This window comes from Copadichromis virginalis, linkage group LG7 (assembly GCF_057382275.1).
Source record: "Copadichromis virginalis isolate Kocher_CV1m ecotype Utaka linkage group LG7, C_Virginalis_male_GT1.1, whole genome shotgun sequence".
Taxonomy (NCBI): domain Eukaryota; kingdom Metazoa; phylum Chordata; class Actinopteri; order Cichliformes; family Cichlidae; genus Copadichromis; species Copadichromis virginalis.
Genome location: NC_140624.1, coordinates 2563898 through 2590001, shown reverse-complemented (window position 1 = coordinate 2590001; position 26104 = coordinate 2563898). Strand labels below are relative to the sequence as shown.

Sequence of the window (26104 nt, the reverse complement as noted above, 5' to 3'; positions counted from 1 at the left end):
GTAGAATTTATTTTGTCGGCCGAAAACAGATCAAGAACTTCAGGGAATGAGCGGTTTGTGCCCCACCTGTCTCACCTGTGCACCTGCATCACAGTGGACACAGAGCGTCAGTGCTCTTAAATGTGTTGTTTGGAAACAAGGTAACAAATGAAATGAAAACAAGCAAAATGAAACACATCTCTCTGATAAGTGTAATCTTTTTAAATGTTGAGTTTTATTTAGATCATTTCCAAATGTATTACTTCAAAAAGATAAAACAATGTATTTCACTCAGAGCGGAAGTTTTGAGTTTGTTTAGAATACAAAACATCACGACAAAGGAAAAACTGAATTACAGCAAACACACACAAATAAATATCCAACATATTTTTAAGAGAAAGCAACCTTTTTAACACAACTTCATGAACCATACAATCAATTTAAGATGGAAAACTGGTGATTCACAGAACACCCATTTGAATTGCTGCTGGATGATAAACAAAGATATAAATAGAGCTACATACTGCTTATGTTTAGACCTTTAAGAAAGGATGTCAAACGTAGACTTTACTGTTTGTCTGGATGTTAAGCAAATAAATTTAGGTTCGACCCAAAGGTGAAGGGCATTAAAATTTTAAGTAGACCAGGTAGGTCGTCCAGCTCTGACTGATGCCTGTATTCTCTTTGAAAACATATTACTCAGGTATTGGTTGCGTGCAGATCTTTGTGTCTTTAATACAGGAAGCAGCATTCCAAAATAGCACGATACAGCTGCTTGCATCTCTTCGCTAAAACTGAATTTCCTCATAATTAGAAGTTTACTTTCTGTAAAGCAGGGATGGATAAAAGCAGGGTTATAAAATAATGAGGTGAAGATTGTGTGAATGATAAATATGTAACTTGTTTCGTGGCTGTCCTCTGCAGCGATGTTTAAAGGAAAGATAGATAAACATGCAACAGCACACAACCACATATACATACTAAGATTTATCATTTCAAAAGAGCAAACAAACTCACAGATTCACTGTGTACACAGCAGACAAACACAAAGCCAGAACATGATTGATTTGTATTACTTTGTATTATGTTGTACTAATACTTCAGGGGTTTGCGGCTCCTGAAATGTAAGACAATGCCACCTTTTGTTCAAAGTTAATGGTTTCCTTTGGCATTCCTATTTATATATGACAAAATAGCATCTCAGTACGTAACGCGACCATCAGCCTCGCGTTGAAGACAAAATTAATTGGCCAGTGTCTATAAAATGGAACTATATTTCATCAGCGGGGTTTCTCAAACTGTCACACTAGGAAAGTTCTGCTAATGTAGTATCCAGTTGTTCATGGTTTCAAAATAACTCAATGAGGCTGAGAAGGCTTCACATTCTCATAACTTGAGGAAATGTTTTTCATTGCAGTGAATCCAGAGTTATATTAAAGTTTCCAAGAGCAAAAGTTATTTCCCTCCAAATGCAAACCTGACTGACCTACAATGACTAAAACTCAACTTGGGTTATGAGAAAACACAGAATTTGAGCTTATATAGTAAAAAACTGCACATATGGTAAATTCAACAGTGCATATATGATAAAATGTATCGTCACCTGCCGGAGAGAAATAACAGAGGAAAAGTCATGCAGATGGCTTTTGCTTGTTTGCTGAAGAGTCCAGTTCTGCCTAACTTGGATCTATTGACACTGATTACAATAGAAAGAATAAATTAAACAACATCTTAAATGTACAGAAAATAGCGGCACTTGTTTCTGGCGTGCTTGATTGAACTCTTAGCTTCATCCATATATGGGATATGTGTCCATCTGCCATGAGCACGTGGGCAGAGGGCATCGAATTCTCTTTGTTCGACTTTAGCTCCGATGATTACCTTTGTCACTTTCATCAGAGCCGTTTAGTGCTGAATGAAAATAGTTTTCCTTCCCACTCTCTATAAATCCACTTCACTCAGGTTATTTGCAGACAAAGCAGATGGATGATCACAAGAACCTCCAACAAATGTTCTGTAATAGAAAGTCCCATTTAAAAAAAACAAACCTGCAAGATGTTTGCAAGCAGGATCCCAGCTGGTGCAAACCGCTCTGACTGACTGCAATCTCTGATCATTTTACGCTATCACATGCTTTTTGAATCAAGATGTGCCAACGTCTGGTCAGAAGAATGCAATATTAATCTTGACAGTTTATATCTGCCTGCCAAAACCTGTTCTCTAAATCCCCTCAAAGCTGCAATTAAAAACATCATGTTACTAATTGATGAACAGCCTCTTAGTGAGCAGCTCGCATTGAATTAAACATGTGGATATTTTTCATTCCATGAGTGCTCTGAAATATATTTGTTAGATCCAAGAGAAGATATACCGCAGTTTACATCAGAAATGTACTTTTTTCCATCACTGTTAAGCAGGTTAGGCAGAATGGACACATGATTATAGGAAGGAAGCCAGAGTGATCTCCATCAGGGACACGAGAAGAAACGAGTAAGTGAGAGAGACAGAGGCAGACACAGAGGAGACACCGAGAGAGAGAGCGATAGTATATCAGCTGGGTGCCAGTTGCACCATTATTGCAGATGGGGTCTTGGCAGGGCCGTCCCTTTGCCCCTGATGATCTGTGATTGCAGCCTCTACAGACTCCGTCTCAGGGCCACTAATGTCAGTATGTGTTCCAGCAGACGTCCTGTTCGTGGCCTGCTGCATTTGTCAAAGGTGATATATTCATCTAAAAGTCGCACATGTCAAAGATAAAAATGAGCGCCATGACAACAATCAAAATGCATTTTAGCCTAATTAAAATTCCCCAGAGCAGCACGTAATCTGACCTGGTACCTTGTCATTCTTAACTACACGTGTAATCAATATTTGAATATCAACAGTAGATCAAATCACTCTGTGCTCTTTAGAAAGTGTCAGTGATGCTGACAAGTTCTGGAAAAAATATCACCATTTGTTCATAGCATCGTTTAGCTTATTGTTTTGGGTTTGCAGCTTCATAATGGTATTTTATTTTGAACTTCGTATACTTCCTGCACAGAGGTTAGAGACAAAAATAATAAAGAGTCATTTATAAAGTGTTTTATGTGCTTTTATGTGTAATTAGTAAAGTGTCCATGAGCAGCTTTGCACAGTGAATACAGTATAAATAAATAACTAAATAAATAAATAAAGTACCAGTATGAGTATCAGGTCTTGTTCCCATTGCTGCTCAGCTGCTGCAGGTTAAGAGGGACACTAGTATTTCTTGCAACATCAATATTGAGGCATTGCAGAGCTCTAACTATGTTACCTTAAAGTGTTTATCATTATCGACATGTAACATTTGTGGCAACAATGTAGGGTCAGTAAGCAAGGCTGTAGTCAGACAGGGCCAGAGACCGAATCCCAACCATGGAAGTGGTGGACTTGTCTACTACCGTGACTGCTACTCTACGAGTTGTGGAGAGATGTGTTGAAACAGGCTGGCCACAGTGTTGAGGCACAAATCTTTGCAAATTCTCCTGCTCAGTTTGGAGCATACTTTTTTGAGTGTAAGGAGCTTGGAAAGAAAAGCGTCTGGACTTCTTTAAGTTGCTTGAAGACGTTTCACCTCTCATCTCATCTCTCATCCAAATCAGGACAACAGCACTGTGCATATAATCAGTCACTAATGTCATCATATAACATTCTTAGTGAAAGTGAACAACATTGATTACATTTTAGTAAAATAGTTTTACTAATATATCTAGTCTCAATGACAACCTGCTATGCTAAAACCCATTTCCCTTTTTCAGGCTGTGCCCGATGGACTAAGGCCTGGCCACCAGACGCTCGCCCTTGGGCAAGCTCCCCGGCTTGTAGCCCTATCCCGGGCAGGGTGAACTATTCCTTTGATGTTTTCCTCATAGGGATCTTCTGAATTGCTCTTTATCTGGTTCTTCACCCAGGACCAATTTGCCATGGCCTACCAGGGGGCAAAAGCCCCTGGACAACATAGCACCTGGGATCCCTGGGACACACTAACCCCTCCACCACAATAAGGTAGCAATTTGCAGAGAGGCCTAGAGAGAGCTGAGTGTTAACGCGAAGCTCTCAATTTACCGGTCGATCTACATCCCTACCCTCACCTATGGTCACGAGCTGTGTGTAGTGACTGAAAGAACAAGATCGCGGATACAAGCAGTGGAAATGAGCTTCTTCTGAAGGGGGACTTCTGGGTGAGGTGTTCCAGGCATGTCCGACCGGAGGAGGCCCCGGGGCCGACCCAGGACACGCTAAATGTCCACAACAATCATTCCAGCTAAAGGCATCAAAACAACAGTTCCCAAACCATCAGGCGACCCCATGGTGGATACATCCATACAGTTTATAGTCTATGGATGGACCCTTTTACATGATATTATATTATTATAATAACCACATTATTATATTAAGTAATACTGCTACAGATATCACCTTGTACCTTCCTGCCTACAAATGGAGTCTGAAAATGTCAAGAAGACATTTTCCTTGATGACTTGTGATGTGCCATAAAAAAAGCTGCTGTAACTTGAGCTTCACCTTTTGATCTATCGCTTCTCTAAAACCTCCAGCATTCACTCGCCTGTTCCTGCAAATACATTCACCGCCAGCTCCTAAGCTAAAAGAAGCCTCCAGTCACAAGTTGACCCATATAAGGAAGAACTGTGAGCCAGGTCAGTCTGTTTTTCATGAACAATGTCAGCTGTTAAACCCACAGTTCACATGTTGTACATACGATCCTCAAATGCACAAACATGTTTGTGAAACATCCACCCACACACTCACTCCACACACGCAGACGTGCATACACATGCCAGTAATGGCCTTTCCTGTAATTACAGTCATTTGTCAAAAGCACACCTTGATTTATGGTCAAATTAAAAATACACCGGAAAAGAAGCTGCAGGTCCTGGTAACTCTGGATACAGTGAGTGATTAATGCTGCGCCATTACAGGCAAGAGAGTGGCATGATCCGGATATGCACCTTGCCATGCAGCACATAGTAAGTAGAAACATCAATCCCTGCATTCCCAGTCTCTGGTTGACAGAGTGGGTGCACAGCGGGTGGGTGACTGGGGTAACATCGGTCAGGGTGACAGTGGTTTGAGAGTGGTGGAGAGAAGGGCTGCCAAAATTAGTAAGTAGCACAAGAACGTGAGGGGCACAGCTGTTTTATTCCAAAGAAAAGGTAGGCTGCTTATAGCCGCGCACCGACTCCTTACAGGGCATCTTCTTAATAAGGTATTTGCTTTACTTCATGCACACACCAAGAGAAAAACATTTGGCTATGAGCCCAGCGGCATTTTGCTGTGGAATACAAATAAGCTCAGGATTAAAATATGCTTTCACTATAAATACACTCATTGCATTTCTGTTATTCCTCTTTCACTGGAGACAGCTTGATGGCTTTTTGTCTAAAGTAACAGTGGTAAATAACGAGCTACTCGGTCACATTGTGAATATTTGCAAGCAGTGGAAAAGCAATATTTTTAACCGTGGCTGCGGAAGTAAAAATATGAACTAAATAAACCAGAAAATGAATGATAAAGTTCATCTTTCATGTGCAACATGATGGACTACTTGATCACAGATAAATGTCTTTGTGTTCTTGTGTCTGTGGTTTGCAGCAAAACAAATTCCACAGACAACATCTCGAGCCCTGAGAAAGAAGGACGGCAAACTTTATCATCTGAACTTGGACAGCAGAGCCGAGCAGAAGTGAAGCAAACACAAAACAGATGAGCGAGCTGTTCCATTTGTCCAGTTTATCTAAAACTGCTAGGCTATATAAGAATTCAAGTACTTTTAAATTGCCTCATTGATAAAGTCGAAGGGAATACAGGCAAGAGACACGAATTGTGCCGGTGAAGAAATCTTCAGAGCTCAATGCAGTTAATGTGCCTCGAGGCCTGTGCCAGCCAGGAGAGCTCCAAAGACTGTATCTGAACATGAAGTGGAAGGCTTATGGCGAGCAATGCCAAGCCTGAAGAAGACCACCCTCCCTGAGGTAATTTCTTCAGAAATGCTTAGTTAAGGAGCATGAGTAATGCTATGCAAAAAGCTGCCATGTTTTTAGGAATCACATGGGATTGGGGGTGGGATTGTGGAAAGCCTTTACAGAGCTATGGTTTGCTCTGCAGGAAACAGATAAGGTGGCTTTCTACATTTTTCTCCATATTTTATCAGCCGTCCACATGGCGTGCACTCAACTCTGGGTACCCCATAAAACCCAGACCATATTTCCTCCTAAAGTTTGCACGTTATCAGTATGTCACGTCTTCCTATGATGCCTCATGGCTATAACTGCTCATGAAGTCCTTTATTTTTACACAGTAACGGGCTCAGTGATGCTCTGCCTGCAAGGTGGTGACACCAAACTACACGGACTTTAGCGCCGCCTCGTAGGGCAGCAGAGATGGGCAGTAACGCGTTACTTGTTTTTTCAGGTAACGAGTAAAGTAAGGGATTACTATTGCAAAAACGGTAATTAGATTACTGTTACTTTCCCGTAGGAACGCTGCGTTACTGCGTTACTAAAACTGTGATTTTTTTTGCAGAATGTCTCATGACAGTGACGTAAGCGAGTGCGACGTTCGTGACAATGTAACCAATACGTCTACTCACCAAAGAATGAGTGAAGCAATATGGATAACAGCAGAGGACAATTTATTTAGGGTCTGATGGCAATTTACCATCGGTATCCAGCACTTTAAAGGATTGATGGACTGGAGCACATCTGTCCTTAACATACCCTCTTAAACATCAGCTTGACACTGATATATCAAAGGAAACTTAACCGACTTTAAGTGCAAATGTTTCAACCTGAACAACTTAAAACCTCTCTGGGATACAATGTAAACAAAGACAAGAAGAAGAAAAAAAATATTTCCATCAATAGTCACTTTTCCTAACCAGGAGACAAGTGAATATATTATGTAAAGAGTCCTTTTTCTCAGTCCTGGGGTTGTAACACCACAACCTCCTCAGTCCGTAATCAAAGAGTGTCTATTTGACAATAACCAAAATGTCTTTGGATAGTCTTTGTGAATGAAAACAAAACAAAAAAAACAAATGGTATTAGCTGGCCAGCAAAATAAAGAGAGTGTATGGCACTGAGTGCGGGCGTGTGTGTGAGTACTTCGGTCCAAATAATCAAGGTCCGGATGGATGAAGGGATGGCGGCCGCTTGTCCTTTAATGGCACCAGTAAGGCAGCACAGTAGTAAGGCAGCACAGCAGCGAGGCAGCACAGCAGTAAGGCAGCACAGCAGCGAAGCGTCTGGCAGGAGAACGAACAATAGTCCTTTTCAAGGCTACTGCAGAAGGCGATATTCCCCGCTAGCTCACCCCAGCTTGCTCTCTGGCACAGCTACAAGCCACGTGAGCTTATAACCCTATAGTGACATACGAACTTGGCTACCAACGTCCGCTTAGCATGGCGGCTAATTGTCGAGCTTGCTAGCTTAGCCTCGATTAGCGATTAGCACCTTAATAACCATTACTACACATCACATCATAGCAAACACATGATAACACATGGAATAGTATAATATACATACGAAACAGATTTTTACCTGGCAGGAGAACGAACAATAGTCCTTTTCAAGGCTACTGCAGAAGGCGATATTCCCCGCTAGCTCACCCCAGCTTGCTCTCTGGCACAGCTACAAGCCACGTGAGCTCATAGCCCCTCCCGCTAGATAACCAAATTAACACTGGGTTACATCCACCCCTGCTTAAAGTGTGACGTCCCCGTCACTATCACCCGACAGAGATTGCACTAACCCAGCAATCTGTTGTTGTAATGACAGGAAAAAGTTATTGAGCAATGCAAGTGTCATCGGCACATTGGAACTGTGATGCTTACAATCGACTTTGTAGCCGACCTGATAGTCACTGAGATAAGCCGGTGGCACTCTCCTCCTTTGTGGCCTACCACATGTTGGGGCTGGGCTGAGCACCTCCTCATCGTTTGCTGTCTCCGATCCTGTCAGATCTACAATGAATTCAGGTGCCCCAGGATTCAGAGGATACTGTGGCTGGGACGCCTCCTGTTCTCCCAGAACATCCCTTTGATCCGCCAACAAGTCATTGTCAGGAAATTGGCTGGATGTAAAGTTTATTTCCTCGTCTTGCCCAAACTCCTCCTCCAGCCGAGTTTCTTCTGTGTTGCTCCCTGCATCCACTCTCATGAGAGGTTGAACCGAACTGGTTAGCACATCCTGACTGTCACATTGCAGGTTAACCGGTAGGAACCCACAGGGAAGAAGCATGTCACGATGCAGAACTCGCTCTCTGCCCTCTGCATCCTCTGGCCTAATCACATAAACCGGGATAGACTCATCCGTCTGCTTAACAACGATGTGCACAATAGGCTCCCACTTATCAGAGATTTTGTGTTTCTTTCTTAGGCTCAGATTCCTTACCAGGACTCTGTCACCCACTTCCAATGGAAGGGCAGTAACCTTAGCATCCCAGCGTCTTTTGTTCAACAATTGTCTCTTCTCAGCATTTCTTGAGGCTAGGTCGTATGCATACTTCAGCCTACTCTTTAGTTCTCGTACATACTGAATATGTGTTCTGGTGCTGTGGCCACGTGGACTATGTCCAAAACAGAGATCAATCGGAAGGCGTGGCTCTCTACCAAACATCAGAAGGAAGGGCGCTTCTCCAGTTGCGTCATGTTTTGTACAGTTATAAGCATGTACAAGGGGGCGAACATACTTCCTCCACTCCTCTTTTTTCTTATCCTCCAGAGTTCCGAGGAGGTCCAACAGAGTCCTGTTGAATCTTTCCACTGGATTTCCACGTGGATGGTAGGGTGTCGTACGGGACTTTGTAATCCCTGCTAGTTTACAAAGCTCTGCCACTATTTCAGATTCAAAACAAGCACCTTGATCACTATGGATTCTGCGAGGAAACCCGTAGTGACTGATGAAGTTCTCCCATAACACTGTGGACACCGTTTTCGCTGTCTGATCTCTCGTGGGATATGCCTGTGCATATTTTGTAAAATGATCAGTTAGTACTAGGATGTTCCTGGTGTCTCTCGAATCGGGTTCTATTGTCAGAAAATCTATGCACACTAACTCGAGGGGACCACTGACTTTGATGTTGACAAGTTTAGAGGCTTTCTGCACTCGTGCCTTTCGTTTCACACACCTCTCACATGTTTTACACTTGTTCTCAATGTAGCTAGCCATTTTTGGCCAGTAAAACCTCGCTCTAGCCAGTTCTAAGGTTCTCTCAATACCCATGTGACCTGTCTCGTCATGAACACCTTGGAAAGCTCTCTCTCGATGGCTATTAGGGATGACAAGTTGATGGAAGGCCTTCCCCTTTTGATCAAAAACTCTACGGTATAGCACCCCATCAACTAGAAGTAACTTTGATTTCTCCCGTAAAAACAGAACCACCTCAGGTTCCTCAGACTTTCTGTCAAAAGTCTCATCCCCAGTCTCTAAAATGCCTATGATGCGGGCTAAAGAGCTGTCATTTCTCTGTAACTGATACCAGTCCACCATAGACATTCCTGGTAGGGCTGACTGGCCAGGTAGGGGGACCGGATCCTCAAGGTCATCAGGAACCGCACTGTCATTGCACAAGAGTGTTTCCACGGCAGGGATTACAGTGTCGACTGTCTGTGTGCCTTCACCTAAGATCGTGTTGACATTGACACTATGACGCTTACACACAGTACTCATTGCCTCCCCATCGAGAACTTTAAACTCCTCAGGGGACAAACTAGCGCAGTCCAGCATGCTGGAGATTCTTCTGTCTGTCTCCAGGGACTCCTCGTCCTCCTCTGAGGGTCCATGAGGCCTCCTAGAGAGCCCGTCAGCATCAGTGTTATGTTGGCCAGATTTGTAGTGTATGTCAAAGTTGTAAATCGACAGAGAAGCAAGCCATCTGTGACTTGCAGCATCAAGCTTCGCACTGGTCAACACATACGTCAAAGGGTTGTTATCAGTCAGCACCTTGAAATTAGCCCCATACAAATAATCATGGAACTTCTCACTTACTGCCCACTTGAGGGCGAGAAATTCTAATTTATGTACAGGGTAATTCTTTTCGCTTTTGGAGAGGCCACGACTAGCATAAGCTACTACTCGAGTCTGGCCGTCTTGAACCTGATACAACGCTGCTCCCAGGCCTGACATACTGGCATCTGTGTGTACTACGTACGGGAGCTGCCAGTTGGCGAAAGCCAGAACAGGTGCTGAAATCAGTTTTTCAACGATAAGGTCAAAAGCAGCCTGGCAGGCAGGGGTCCATTTTGCCCCAAGTGAGGGTGACTTTGTTCGTGGCCAATGTTTTTGGCCTTTATGCCTGGGGGCTAGTTCTCCCTTTAACAAGTCATTGAGAGGCCTGACAATGCAAGAATAATCCCTCACAAACCGCCTGTAATACCCCGTGAAACCTAGGAATGACCGAAGCTCTTTGGCAGTTTGTGGGCATGGCCAGTCTTTCACAGCAGTAATTTTGTCTGGGTCAGGCTGGATCCCCTGGGCAGATATTACATGCCCCAGATATTTCACGGAGGTTTGGAAGAACTTGCATTTAGAAGGGGATAACTTCAGACCAAACTCAGCAATGCGCTTAAGGACCTTCATCACCCGCTCTTCATGCTCTTCCAGTGAGTTGGAGAAGATTATGAGGTCATCTAGAAATGCAACAACCTCCTGGAGGTTAATTCCCTCCATCACTTTCTCCATTGTCCGTTGAAACGTGGCAGGGGAGTTAGTCAAGCCTTGAGGCATCCTCCGAAATTGCCATGTTCCAAACGGCGTTGTAAATGCTGTCTTGGGTCGATCACATGGCTCAACTTCAAGTTGATAGTACCCGCTCTTGAGATCTAAAACAGTGAACCATTTTGAACCAGAGAGCAGAGTGAACGTCTCCTCTATACGAGGCAATGGGTATGCGTCCTTTTTGGTGAGGTTGTTTAGTCTCCGGTAATCTACAACCATTCGCAGTTCCCCATTCTTTTTCCTTACAAGCACTACTGGAGAGGCATAGGGGCTATGTGACTCCTCTATAATGCCTGTTGCCAAAAGGTCTTGGAGGTGTCTTTTCAAATCATTGAAATCAGCGGGCGAAACACGTCTTGTCCGCTCTTTGAATGGGACATGAGGTTCTAACTCAATGCGGTGACTGACCCCCGTCACACTACCAACGTCAAGATCATGTTTCGAGAAAGCATCTGATGCTTCTTTGACAATTCTAGCCTGTATGTGCTCTTTGAATTGTGGTGATATCGGGCTGTCCCCAAAATCAAGGCCAAGAAGCACGGCAGATTGGTTACTGTCCTCGCTATGAGAAGCTAGCAGGGACTGTGCCTGCAGAGGAGCATCTTCGGGCTGGGGGTTCAGATCAGGGAGTGCAACAGGAACCGCCCAATCAATGGGGGAGCACTCAGCAATAGCTGTTCCAGGATACAGTGTGATGCCCCGCCGAGAGGCATTTTTGACCGCAACTTTAAACTTACAGTGAGACATAGGTTTTACATCAACTATCTGGTCATAGATGATAAACCCCCCTGGTGTAGGTGTGTCCTCCGAGCTACACACAAGAGCCTGAAATTTATCGTTCCCAGGTTTAGTGTGGCAGATGGCTTTCAAAGTATACACCTCACCTGGTTTCAAATGCACCGGTACCTTGCTGGAGAGTGCAACACGGAGGGCTTTGACCTCGTCTGCTTGGGGGTCAGCCTGCTTGAAACATTTGGTATATGCCATGACCCAGTTAGTGTCAATGGGTAGAGTCTGCAGAAACTTTGCTCCACCCTTTTTTTGACAGTCTTGTAGCATGGGACCTAACACATTTGTGCCCACAAGAAGAGAAAACTTATCATTGTACGATTGATCTGGACTAACTAATGCTAAGATGTTGAAACACTTGTCTGTGCCACAAGCACTTTCAGGGAACTGAACTTTAGCCTCAATGTACCCCACATATGGTACCTTTTGTCCAGCCGCACCTTCAATGTCCAGTACCTCTTTTATAGAGAACAGTTCTCTATGAGAAAGATAGCGAGAATAGAATGACTCTGATATTATTGACACTTGGGACCCGGTGTCAATTAAACACCGACACGGAACTTGATCTAACCATGCTAAACCATCACAAGGCTCCCCAATTAGACCCTGAGGAAACTGGGGAGGCACCGTTGGAGCTGGGGCTTCGTACATGCACTGGCTTGAAGGCTTGGAACTGCTCTGACCATCAGCTCCTGCTCGTTCCACAGCAGGAGCTCCTACTGGTTTAAAGGCAAGTTGGACTGTGGACTATTCTGTCGCTGAGCCATTGAACACTGGCTTTGCCCAGCACTGTGCCTCTCACACAATTTCTTTTGCACTAATATGGCATTGGTTGGGTTTGAACATTGTGGCAACATATGTGAATCCTCCCCACAATTATAGCAAAATTTCCCAACCCTTTTATGATCACCAGGTAGCCTAGCAGGAGTTGGTGGAGCTGGATTGTGGATTTTGGTTCTGTGCGATAGCTTCTGCCTAGTTTTATCACTTTTGGGACACTGAGAATTTGCTGCAGATGAGCTGTTCATTAGCTCTGCTTCTAGCTGCCTGATTCTTTCCTCCAGTTGCTCTCTGGTACAAGCATCCAGCGCTGTGGGAGGTGTGCCAGAATGCCTGCCGTCATCTGTGGCTACGAGTGTTCGAGCCTGCACTTTAGTTGAGGTGCCGCTCATGTAACGTCTCCTGCGCATTTCTTTTAACTGACTCTCTTTCTCATGCGTTCTGATTTTAAAAAGCAGCTCTGAGAAAGTGGGAATAACATGATGTGCAGATCCCACTATTTCTTTTAGATGCAGAGTGGCAATTAGAGAGTCATCCCAGCAACCTCTGAGGAACTGCTTTAGTAGCTGAACATCAAAATCACTTCTAGGTATGCCATTACCGTCAACTACCTCCTGCAGCAACGTCTGGAGTCGGCGCAAGTAATCAGATGCCTTTTCTCCACTATTCTGATGAGTCTCTAGGTACTGGATATACAGCTCTTCACCTCCAGTGACATTGCCATAAGCCTTGTCAAGCTCATCGAGATAGTCTTTTGGTGATGCTTGAGACCCAATAGAAAGGGCCACATTCAAAGCAGGGCTAGCCAAGCTATCGAGGAAAACACGGCGCTGCTGCCCTTCGGAAAGGGTAGAGTCATTTAGTACCTGTTTAGCTCTAAGTCGCCATACCCTGTACTCTACCTCATTAGGGGGTTTTGGAGAGTTTCCTGAAAATGAGCGGAGCTCAAAACCAGAGGGAGTGTGCACGGGCGAGTCATGTTTTACAATGTGCTCCACAATGACTCTCTGAACCTCCGCTGGCAAAGGATCAACAAGCAGGGAGTCCGCATCAAGTGCCTGTTTAGCCTTGGGCACATGGCCATCATCACAGGCGGCAGTTGACCTGGGACCTGGTGTGGACTGAGTTTTAACTCCCAAGGCAGGAGTTGAGGTAGCTAACCCCTTATATGTATCATTTTTCCCACACATGTGGCTCACTGCAGCCTGATTTAAAGTCATGGGGCTCACATTATATGCTAATGCCAGTTCGTTTACTTGTTCTCTGAAACTAGCAGTCACATCATCAATTGCTCGAGCGAGGGGGACCACATCATGCGCCAGGTGAAAACTGTCAGGTCCCTGAGGACAGTACTCATCTATCTGAATAACCTCCCAACACTCCCCATCTGCTGAATGTTCTCCATCTAAGAGCATTGGGGTAATGCACTCCATGAACTGACACAAAATAGTGTCAGGGAGACTATCTATTTGTTGAATTTTGACAACGTGATCCAGCAAAGCGAATGCTCTTTGCACCTCTTGTAGTTTAATCCCGGCTTTAGCCCCTTTTAACAAAACAGTGTACTCTGGATCAAAACCATACCTGTCACAAAACTCCATTGTCTCTCTCTGCAAAGCAGTAGATGAATTCACAGATGTCTGTGCATGTGCTTCAGGATAAAGTTAGTGATGCGCTCCAGTCCCTGTTCGGGCGCCAATTTTTTCCTACTACTCTTAGTTGTAACCAATACGTCTACTCACCAAAGAATGAGTGAAGCAATATGGATAACAGCAGAGGACAATTTATTTAGGGTCTGATGGCAATTTACCATCGGTATCCAGCACTTTAAAGGATTGATGGACTGGAGCACATCTGTCCTTAACATACCCTCTTAAACATCAGCTTGACACTGATATATCAAAGGAAACTTAACCGACTTTAAGTGCAAATGTTTCAACCTGAACAACTTAAAACCTCTCTGGGATACAATGTAAACAAAGACAAGAAGAAGAAAAAAAATATTTCCATCAATAGTCACTTTTCCTAACCAGGAGACAAGTGAATATATTATGTAAAGAGTCCTTTTTCTCAGTCCTGGGGTTGTAACACCACAACCTCCTCAGTCCGTAATCAAAGAGTGTCTATTTGACAATAACCAAAATGTCTTTGGATAGTCTTTGTGAATGAAAACAAAACAAAAAAAACAAATGGTATTAGCTGGCCAGCAAAATAAAGAGAGTGTATGGCACTGAGTGCGGGCGTGTGTGTGAGTACTTCGGTCCAAATAATCAAGGTCCGGATGGATGAAGGGATGGCGGCCGCTTGTCCTTTAATGGCACCAGTAAGGCAGCACAGTAGTAAGGCAGCACAGCAGCGAGGCAGCACAGCAGTAAGGCAGCACAGCAGCGAAGCGTCTGGCAGGAGAACGAACAATAGTCCTTTTCAAGGCTACTGCAGAAGGCGATATTCCCCGCTAGCTCACCCCAGCTTGCTCTCTGGCACAGCTACAAGCCACGTGAGCTTATAACCCTATAGTGACATACGAACTTGGCTACCAACGTCCGCTTAGCATGGCGGCTAATTGTCGAGCTTGCTAGCTTAGCCTCGATTAGCGATTAGCACCTTAATAACCATTACTACACATCACATCATAGCAAACACATGATAACACATGGAATAGTATAATATACATACGAAACAGATTTTTACCTGGCAGGAGAACGAACAATAGTCCTTTTCAAGGCTACTGCAGAAGGCGATATTCCCCGCTAGCTCACCCCAGCTTGCTCTCTGGCACAGCTACAAGCCACGTGAGCTCATAGCCCCTCCCGCTAGATAACCAAATTAACACTGGGTTACAACAACAGCTGTGTGCAGATCAACAATGGATCATATATCAGTGCAGAGAGAGTATGAGCGTGCAGCGTTTAAAGCGTGGAAGTACTGACCTTACTTTGAGTTTGACTCCATAAAAAGTGACAAAAACATTAGTGTCCGTTGTGCGTGGGAAGAAAACTTCTTTTTACAGCGAAAAAACCCCTAAACTTCCAACAAGCACCGAGTAGCTACGACGTAATGGGAAACTCACAGAGAAACTCGCGGATTCTTCCACTGACCGCGGCACACCTGCACCAGGGTAAACCTCCGCCTACCCCACTCCTGCTTTACAGGTGAAAATAGAGCAACAGGACCGCTGAGTCTTTGACTTTATTTATTTTCTGCTGTGTTTTACTTGCATCTATTTGAAAGACTGAGTGTAAACACAAATATATTTTATTTTATGTGCTGGAATGTGCAGAAAATAGGTTTCAATGTTAAACTAATTTATTCAAGTCAGAGAATGTTGCAGATAATTAAATGTTTGCTTGATGCATAAAGTTAAAAGATTAAAACTAATAAAACAAGTTAAAAAAGAGACTTTTCCATCTGATTACATTTTGTATGATGGATTATGTAGAAAAAGTAGAATTGGGCTGAAAGATCTATCGCTCTATCACCTCTTCAGGTTGTAAATCGTGTTTTTAAAAAGTAACTAAGTAATTAATTACTTTTGAAAATAAGTAATCAGTAAAGTAACGGGATTACTTTTTTGGGGAAGTAATCAGTAATTAGTTACTGATTACTTTTTTCTTTTTTCTTTTTTTTTTTTTTTTTTTTTCTTGATTACTTTTTTCAAGTAACTTGACCAACACTGTAGGGCAGTGACGAAACAAACGTGTGCAAAATAAGGCGAGACATAGCACAGTTTCTGTTTGTCAGCGCCGTCTCATAAACCACTGAGAGAACAAACTGAAACTTTTCAGAAGAGGACGTCTAATCTTTCTTTCACCACAGAACTAATGCATCTCAGCCCTCTGACAAACACTGCTATTTGAAACACTCAAACAAAATCTGCCAGTTCTTGCTGTAAAACAAATAAGGGTGACATCCACTTTCAAATTCCTCCTTCAATCCAAGGCCGTGGGCTATTCAGCAAACAGCTTGTATTCTGTTCATCTACATAATATTTTCTTGCTGGAAGTGTGAAATGCTTTTTGTTCCTTATATGTTATGTTCAGTTTTCAGTTGCAGTGTAATTAGATTTGGGGTGTTTTCACACCTGTGGTGTTTAGTCCATTCATATTGAACTCTTTCCCCTTTGGTGCAGTTCGTTTGTGCGCAGATGAGGGTCCAGACCAAAATGACTGCACTGAGACCCTTTGAGGAGGCGTTCCTGGTGCGTTTCCAGAAAAACTCTAAAGGATATTTGTTTGTGGTGTGAACATGATTACTTCCTAAGCTGCGTATGGTTTGTATTCTTAATGTGGCAGGTGCTACAGATGTGCAAAGGTCTGTACGAGTTACCAATTAGCTGTGAAATGAATGTAAATGATCTGTGTTCTCCAGTAGTGCCGAACACGGCACCTTCTTCCTGTATTTACGCTTGTTGCTCCATCTGGCCAATAAAGGGGCTCCATAACCTGACGTGGTTTGTATGCCTGTGAAGGTTCTCCGTTATCCAGGTCATCGTAGTCTAAGGAGCTTGGAAAGAAAAGCATCTGGACTTCTTTAAGTTGCTTGAAGTCGTTTCACCTCTCATCCGAGAAGCTTCTTCAGTTTAAGATCAGTGGGGGTCCTTGTCCCTCTTGGGGGACACTCCCATACTGCTTAAATCTGGGACCCTCCGTTTGACCTTAGAACTGAAGAAGCTTCTTGAATGAGAGGTTTTCAAGCATCTTAAAGAGGTCCAGACACTTTTCTTCCTGAGCTCCTTAAATGATGGTTTGTAGTGATGCATTTTGGATTTTTCTCTGTGTGAAAAACCAAACTGATGGGAAACATTCACAAACTCATCAACTGATCCAGGCCAGAGTGAACGACCTTTAGTGCCCGTTTCATGGATGTTGTGGTGGCTGCAGTAAAACTACACAAAATTAAAGAGATGAAATTTAAAGTGATGGATCAATTTCAGTGGAAACAGCTGTTTGATAGATAGCAGGACTTTCTCACTGACTCGAACATCTTTTACGTTAATAAACTCAGCTCCTTGTTAAATGCAGTTTTCAGGCTTTTCTATTAAAGCTTTTCTATTTTTAAATGAATTTCTTCTTTGTTCAGAACATTCAGGGTACGTCGATGTTCGGAACGGATTTTAAAATGAGCTGTAGGCTGCACGAGGTTAATTCAGTCTAGAAAAGCAGATTATTTTTCTCCTTCAGATCATAGTTGCTGCATTCGGGGATGTGAAGTTTGCTGCTGAAGCTTTTACAGTTTCACTACACAAAACGTGACACAGACAATGAGTTTGTGTCTGCATCACATGTAGCTGAAGGGAAAGGACGGAGCACACTGCTTCTCCTCAAGGTTGCATTTCCTACACATGCAGTGTAACAATTTAAAAGCTCTTTACTATGTTAAAATTGTAATATTTATAATGTCATAAGCAGGTTTATTTCCAGTCATAATTTTCACATTTCCATGTGCCTACATTTCTATCACATATATTAAATTTAATAACCAGCTGAGTAGGAGCAAAAACAAAAGGTGCAATAAAACTAGGCTTGGAGTAAAAGCTAGAGGTAGAGCGGAATTACGAGGCAGCGGTGATGGCGTAATAAACAAAGCACCAGCAAAGCCACCGAGAGCTGGAAAGATAGAGAAAGAGTCGCCGTTACTGTATTTCTGTATGCATTTGTTTCTCAGAAATGCCCATTAGCCGAGATGGATGTCCTTGAACCCAGGTCTGCGCCAACAGGTATCTCTCACTAACAGACCGCCCCTCCACTAGTAATTACACAGGGAGGTCTGCAGCAGGTGGCACTGGGCTGAGCAGCATTTACATAAATCTGCATGTGTCACTGAGCCTGGCTGCAGCCTCTGGCACTCTTTATACATCCTGCTCACACTCAGCAGACGGTTTGTTCAAATTTAACAAAAATGGATCGTAGTGAGGTAAAATAGCATCGATCCTCTCAGAGATGTACTCGTAAAGCACTGAGTTTATTTCATGCTAACAAACGGTTTTCCATTTTACTCTGAAATCACACAAACACGCTGCAAAGTATGCACCCGCATTGTCGACATGCTGTTATTCTGCTTTGATTTTCATCATGAATCTAACATTCTTGCATCTGGTCAATTCAGCGACGTGTTACACAGCTTTCACTAACGTAACGACACAGTCAATACTAATTACACGCATTTTGTTGAACAAAGAATGCTGAAGTCACCTCCCCTATCTGTTTCTTTTTCTAGGTTTCTATATTTCACATATTCGTCTGGTCTTTTCGCAGCTATTCAGTTTTAGCAGCTATTGAAGTGCAGCGTTTGTAAAAGCGATTAAATCTTTAAGAAACATTTGAAATGATCAAACAAGTATTTAGAGTAGAAGATTTCTGTTGAACGGCTATGAGCAAACAGGCAATCACAGCATGCATCTCAGGTTTTCTTTGTAACAAATGCACAACAAGCCTGAACCCACACTTTTATATGCATGTACGTGTGTGGCCAGTAGCATGCCTATACTTCTGTGAGCAGTGGGACCCCCCACCCCCCAATGGTGAGAGGTGTTTCTGCTGACAGGAGCGTATTCAAGGTAATGGAACCACTGTGTTGTCCCAGAGCAGAGCACTAAAGCAGAACTGCGTTCTGTCTCCTACTACACGCACCGCTGAACCTCCAGATGACAAAGTGCCTCGCTGGCTGACCAAATCAAATACAATAAAGCTGAAAAAGAAGAAAGAAGATTGAAGGAGAAATTCTTAGATTTGTCATATTTTGCTGTATAGGCAGGAAAGTATGTATTTTCAATTGGAAAAGCTGTCCATCAGGTGAATGCCACACAAAGAAACTCGACAAGCACTAAAAGCACTGTGAGCTCAAAAGAAGCCTGTTACTGCTGTGTATATGGATGCAACACAATATGCGCATGTCAGACAGGCAGGTGATTACATTCTGCTGGTGTAGCTTCTCAGTGCGGAGAAGAATCGTGGGGATGATTAAATAAATAAAGAAGAGGTTGAATAATGAGAGGGGAATGAAAACAAGTTCCACAATAAATGACAGAGTGAATAAGACGCCATAAATTATTCCCATTTCAATTTACATATTTCATTTGTATTTCATCATGTTGTATGAATAAAATAACAAATGAGAGGAAAAATGAATTATTAAGCAAATAAATTGGTAGAAACTCAGCTTTGCAATAAAACTACCACTAGCTGACTTCACCTTGTCGATTTCTGTGGAAAGACGCCATAACTCACAAGCCCAAAGGAGCAGACTGCTAGCCAGCTGACATTATTGCTGATCTCTGTAGAGACCAAGTGAAGTTGTGTAGATGGGCATTGCCAGAGTGCCCCAAAGGAGCAAAATGGACCGATAAGTTGTGGTTGCAATATGGAGTTGAGATTGGACGTGTGCAGGAGGCTGTGGGGAAACTAACTGGTCACTGCATTAACTTAGGAGCGACAAGACTGACTCACAAGTGGCTCAGAGACAGAACTAAGCCTCCGTGACATGGACTCGTCAGCTGTGAACTCTTCGAACTCTTAAATCTTAAAGGTTTTGATTTTAAACCTGCTGAGATCAAACACAATTTTCTGCATACAGAGGAAAATGCAAGTCAGAGTGTGTTAGGGACCGGAGCTTTGCAGAAAGCTAAGTCAACTCGAGCATGTAACCGTTGAACTGGGACTCAAAAGCTCCAGCAAACACGCTTGCATATGAGCACACAGCACACACAGTTAACTAAGCAGCTCAAAGCTGTCTTCGGGGGAGGAACAAAGAGGGAAAATACTTTTGTAAATATCATTCAAAAAAGGAGAATAATTCATTTGCAGACAAAAATGATGTTGTTATCACTGTGGTGCAAAGAAGCAACCCGTTTTACCCCATGTTTATAATCAAAGGAATTTTAATGAACATGCACACACACATAATTCCACCTTGACCTGGTAGGAACCTGCTGCCTAGAGCCCCGTGATATGCTGCTGGTCAAATCCTCAAAACCCAGACAGATGAAGGAAAGGATATTTGTGTCGGTACAACTGGATGTTGAATTGTGGTGTGGATATAGAGATTTTAACCAATTTACTGACCTTGAAGAAGGCGTTGTCCTTTTTGGAAAGGACCTCTGTACATCACCTGGTACTTTTTGACCTGGAAGCCAGGCACACAGCCCTCGTGGCCACCATCCCCTTGGCCACCCACATGGGCAACCTGCAACACAGAAAACACCAACAGTCAGAATATTACAGATAAGCACATGGTTCAGACCAGAGGACCAAAGCTGGAATAACAGAAACACATTTTTAAAGATGCAATTCCCCAAAATAAACAGCAAAAGCATAAAGCAGATACATAAATAATCCATGGCAAAGAAAAAGCAGCAATTCTAACACTGTAGGAATTCTCCTGGCATTTCCCCCCCCACAGTTTCACCTCTGACCCAAACATAAGGCACCGGGAGTCGAGCTGTGTGATGCTAGCAGCTAACGTGTCCTTGGACCACAGACCTCGTACATATCGTTCATATTTCCTAACATCCTTTCTAGTTTTTACAACAAACCTTTTCTGAGTAGTACTACTCAGAAATGGCATATTTACACAGGCACAGCTTATAATGGTGAGAGTGTTAGAGTGATGCACTTTTACATTACAGTTTAAAGCAAATAACAACGACAGTCTTTGTGTGATTCGATGTTTTCTCCTCTGAGGCTCATCGGTGTTACTGGAGTTAGTAAAGACATGAGTATGGTTTTATTTCTTTTTTATTTTTAGTGTTCATAGATTTTTGTCTTTTTCTCAATGTGCTGCTTTACAATTTAAATTTAAAACTACCCTCCTTGACTTTTTACTGATAAACTGTCTTTCTCAAAAAGAGCAAAAAAACCTCATTCAGGTTAAAGAAATATTTAAAGTGGAAAAAATACTTCGGCCCCTGTTTTTCAAAGGGGTTTAAAGGGTGGATGTTCCCATGGAAACAGGCTGTAAAATGACTGAAGGGATGTTCAAACCAAACATCCTCTAGGCTGGAGCATATCACAGCAAAACTAATACTTCACATTGATTGAGGATATGCTGTTAAAGAGATAATGATAGGACACCTTTTCTTTCAGGTTATTGTTCTTGTTACCTTTAGTTTTTATGTCCAGCATTAAAAATATGTGTTGTCATTATGATATATAACAAATAGCTTTATAAGCGTGAATTATTTGTTTTGAACAAGTCATGATGGAGTATTTTGTGGAAGATCCAAGGTGGCACCAACACTGTCAGAAATAAGGTTAGAAACATTTTGTAAGATATCAGGTAAATTTTGTATCATTAAAAAAAATCCCACTCGCCCTGTAGGCAGTTTACAAGAGACTGATGAGGTACAACAAATACTTTAGCACGGTGGAGCCAGGGTGTCATCATCCCCGCATACTGGGGGATGAACAAAAGGTGCGTTGAATGCATTGAATGGATGCGAGGAACAATGTTAGGATCAGGGGCCAAGATGAAGGCAGCACAGAGGGAAGCTAGTCATCTATCAGAGCTGCAGAATGGTGGAAGTACCACAAGCTGTCCACACAGATACCAAGCAAAGACTCACAGCTTTGGATAACCACTTGAATGTGTACAAGAGAGTTATAAGCCAGCAACCATCCAAGGTGATTAATATGTGTGAACCAGTTGAAGCTAATGCTAAGAAAATATTGTGGGGAACAATTTCTGATTTCATAGAGTGATTATAATGATTTTCCAATGGTTTCCTGGTGCCCTGCATCTTTAAGGATGACAACGAGTTCATAAACATAAAGTGCAATACAACATTTACCATAAACGTCACAGACTCTACTATTCTTAAAAGCCTCGTGTTTTTACTGAGAATAAGAAATAAATAATTTCACGGCTCTGTCTTTCTGGACTGTATCTCTGATAACATTTTTTTAAAACTACCAAAGAAGAAGAACTGCATTAGTTTCATAGATATACTACAGTTACAGCAACTTTGAAACTGAAGGTTGATCAATATATCACTTCAAATGATTTCACAGGTTTACAAAACTGTGTAGTGTTATATTTTCAGAAATAGTTTGTGTGACAGCGTAAAGAAGCAGCCGAGAGATGAAGAGATCAGTCACCCACTAATAGAAAAACTCAGGATATGTCTACATACTGAACGTAAATTAAGGGAGGTGATTTTATGCAAATGCAGCAGTCACAATATTTTATTTCCTCTAATGTGAAATTTTATTGTGCTACAGAGTCAATTAACACTTTTTTCCTGCACAAACACAAAGTTTAATCTCTGTGACTCTGTCATTATACTAACATTATACTTACCTGCCACCTATTAAGCAAGAGGATTGACAAATAGAAATAGCCAGTCATTCACAAATAACCATATACAGCACATTCACATTTACACTTACAGGTGAGCTACATCTGCTGATTTAGATCTACAGGTTCATTTGTGCATCTTGATTAAGGAAACCCGACTTCACCAGTGAAAATAATTGTTTGCTGACTTTATGACACATGTTATCAAAATTATTGGCACAGTCTAACCTGCAAAATGGACCATTATGTAGTATGTAATGTTCAACGAAAGACACAACATTGACCCAAAGTTGTTGTTTTAGTTGCTTTATTGTCTTATTTCTTCTATTTTATATCTTTTTGCATCATTGTTTTAAAATACAAACAAAATTTCATACTCAAATATTTATTTTATTTACTTAAAAGACACAAAGCTGTGCTGTAATCGTGTATCAAGATCCAGCCTCATGGTAAACAAGCTTTGTCCACCATAAGGCCATAGAGGTCTTACGTACACCAAAGGTGGCCAAAGTAACGGTATTCTTTACTTAAGTAGAAGTACAGATATCTGTGGTTTTTAACAAAATACTCCAGTAACACCTGAAGTACTGAATCTACTTCTTTACTGAAGTAAAAGAAAAAAGTACAGTCTCTGAAATGTACTCAGACTAAGAAAGGAAAAGTAACACCTCAAAGAGAAATCCTACCAGATATTTCTATGCAAAGACAACTAAACCTTTTGCTATATCAATATAATAATATAATATTATAAGTACACGAGAATACAAATGTTATTTGAATGAAATTCTAATGAATGTTTGAATCTGTTATGTAGGACACAAGTGAAAGAAATTTAATTTAACTGTATTTAGTTGTCTACAATTTGCCTTCACACCCAAACACAAACATGAGGACCAGTGTTGGTCAAGTTACTTGAAAAAAATAATCAGTAACTAATTACTTATTACTTCCCCAAAAAAGTAATCCCATTACTTTATTGATTACTTATTTTCAAAAGTAATTAGTTACTTTTTAAAAACACAATTTACAACCTGAGTAGGTGATAAAGTGATAGATCTTTCAGCCCAATTCTACTTCCTGCATAATCCATCATACAAAATGTAATCAGATGGAAAAGTCTCTTTTTAAAACTTGTTTTATTAGTTTTAATCTTTTAACTTTATGCATCAAGCAAAAATGTAATTATCTGCAACATTCTCTGACTGGAAGAAATTAGTTTAACATTTAAACCTATTTTCTGCACATTCCAGCACATAAAATAAAATATTTTTTGTGTTTACACTCAGTCTTTCAAATAGATGCAAGTAAAACACAGCAGAAAATAAATAAAGTCAAAGACTCAGCGGTCCTGTTGCTCTATTTTCACCTGTAAAGCAGGAGTGGAGCAGGCGGAGGTTTACCCTGGTGCAGGTGTGCCGCGGTCAGTGGAAGAATCCACGAGTTTCACATTCCCGTGGTAGCTACTCGGTGCTTGTTGGAAGTTTAGGGTTTTTTTGCTGTAAAAAGAAGTTTTCTTCCCACGCACAGCGGACACTAATGTTTTTGTCACTTTTTATGGAATCAAACTCAAACTAAGGTCAGTACTTCCACGCTTTAAACGCTGCACGCTCCTACTCTCTCCGCACTGATATATGATCCATTGTTGATCTGCACACAGCTGTTGTCACGAACGTCGCACTCGCTTACGTCACTGTCATGAGACATTCTCGCAAAAGAATCACGGTTTTAGTAACGCAGTAACGCAGCGTTCCTACGGGAAAGTAACAGTAATCTAATTACCGTTTTTGCGATAGTAATCCCTTACTTTACTCGTGTGTGGGGAGACCATGGCTCGCCCCACACACGAGTGGGTGGGAATCGCATCTGTAACCGGAAGGTCGCCGGTTCGATCCCCGGGCTCTCTGTCCTGGTCGTTGTGTCCTTGGGCAAGACACTTCACCTACTGGTGTTGGTCAGAGGGGCCGATGGCGCGATATGGCAGCCTCGCCTCTGTCAGTCTGCCCCAGGGCAGCTGTGGCTACAACTGTAGCTGCCTCCACCAGTGTGTGAATGTGAGAGTGAATGAATAGGCTATATAAATCTAATCCATTATCACTTGAAAAAAGTAATCGGATTACAGTAACGCGTTACTGCCCATCTCTAATGAGGACAGCCAAGAAGTGGGATTCAGCAGGTTGGGGAACCCTAAGATCAGTTGTAGTGGCTTGGTGTTGGAAACAGAATCACAACCTGTGATAATCACTAATGTGAGCACCAGTGCAGGCTGTGATCAGCTGACCTGCTGCTCTTTGTGGATTTACAGAACTGAATTCAACAAGATGTCAGCAGATGTTTCATGAGCTGTCCTGGCTGATTTCTATGTCCTACAATGACAATGACAGCCCACTCTGTGTTGTCTTTATACTACACTGTATACAGTTGGTATAAGAGTGGAATTCAGGAAATTAATCTAAGCATCATCAACTCAATGCAGATTATCTCCTATACTTAAAGTAACCTGACAGTGACCATGAACACCACAGCTGCTGTGCACCAGTCAAACACAGTTTTGCAGGCGAATCTGTTTATCCTGACAAAGTCATTTTTGGATCTGCAGTGTATCAAGTATGACTGACCTTACCTTTAGGTATAACCTGTTTCCGCGTTCCTGTGCTGCCTGTCTTATATCTTTCTCCATCTCTGAGTGAACTTATCCCACATTCCTTTCTCTCCCTACAAATACAGCAGCTGTACCTTTAGCCAGCAACACACTGCAACACACTGCACATGAACAGTTTGTATGTTTGCTGATGTTTCTTGAATTAATAGAAATGTTACATTTGAAATTGTAAATGCTACAAACGATACAGGTGAATCGAGAGTAACGAGACTGTTATGAAAATGTAAGGAAAGTGTAGAAAGTACAGATAATTGTGTAAACTGTAGAAGTAAAAGTAGAAAATTAAATACTCTTGACTTTACTAATAAAGTATAGTACAGATACCTGAAAATTCGACCTTGGTACAGTAACGTAGTATTTGTACTTTGTTACTTCCCACCTCTCTGATCACCACACCCCGGGAAGGCGTGCCCAAAGCGTGTCTTTGTCCTTGTCCTGTCTTTATTCCCCATCCTAACCGGTCACAGCAGATGGCCCCGCCCCTCCCTGAGCCTGGTTCTGTTGGAGGTTTCTTCCTGTTAAAAGGGAGTTTTTCCTTCCCACTGTCACCAAAGTGCTTGCTGTATAATTGTGGGGTCTTTACCTTACAATATAAAGCGCCTTGAAGTGACTGTTGTTGTGATTTACACGTGATATACTGTAAATAAAACTGAATTGAATTGTTTTCCTTGCTTGTCAAAATATTAATTTATTCTGTCCTGACACCGTTTGTCCCTAAACTCAAGCATGCTGACTAAGTAGGCTGCAAGTCATGTTGGCATGGCAGGAAAACATGGATATACACCACACACCTCCATCAACGCACATCATGAACACTCATTTCAACGTCCATTAAGGGGAAAATATTACA

The 26104-nt window shown here is 42.2% G+C and overlaps 1 protein-coding gene across 1 annotated transcript in view; it reads right to left on the bottom strand.

Moving 5' to 3' along the window:
- The window catches only part of cdh13 (cadherin 13, H-cadherin (heart)), a 436452-nt gene that overhangs the window by 310680 nt on the left and 99668 nt on the right, over window positions 1-26104 (bottom strand). The window contains exon 2 of the mRNA XM_085461175.1: window positions 20366-20486. Within this exon, the coding sequence (XP_085317301.1) occupies window positions 20366-20486 (121 nt within the window). The remainder of the gene's footprint in view (window positions 1-20365; window positions 20487-26104) is intronic.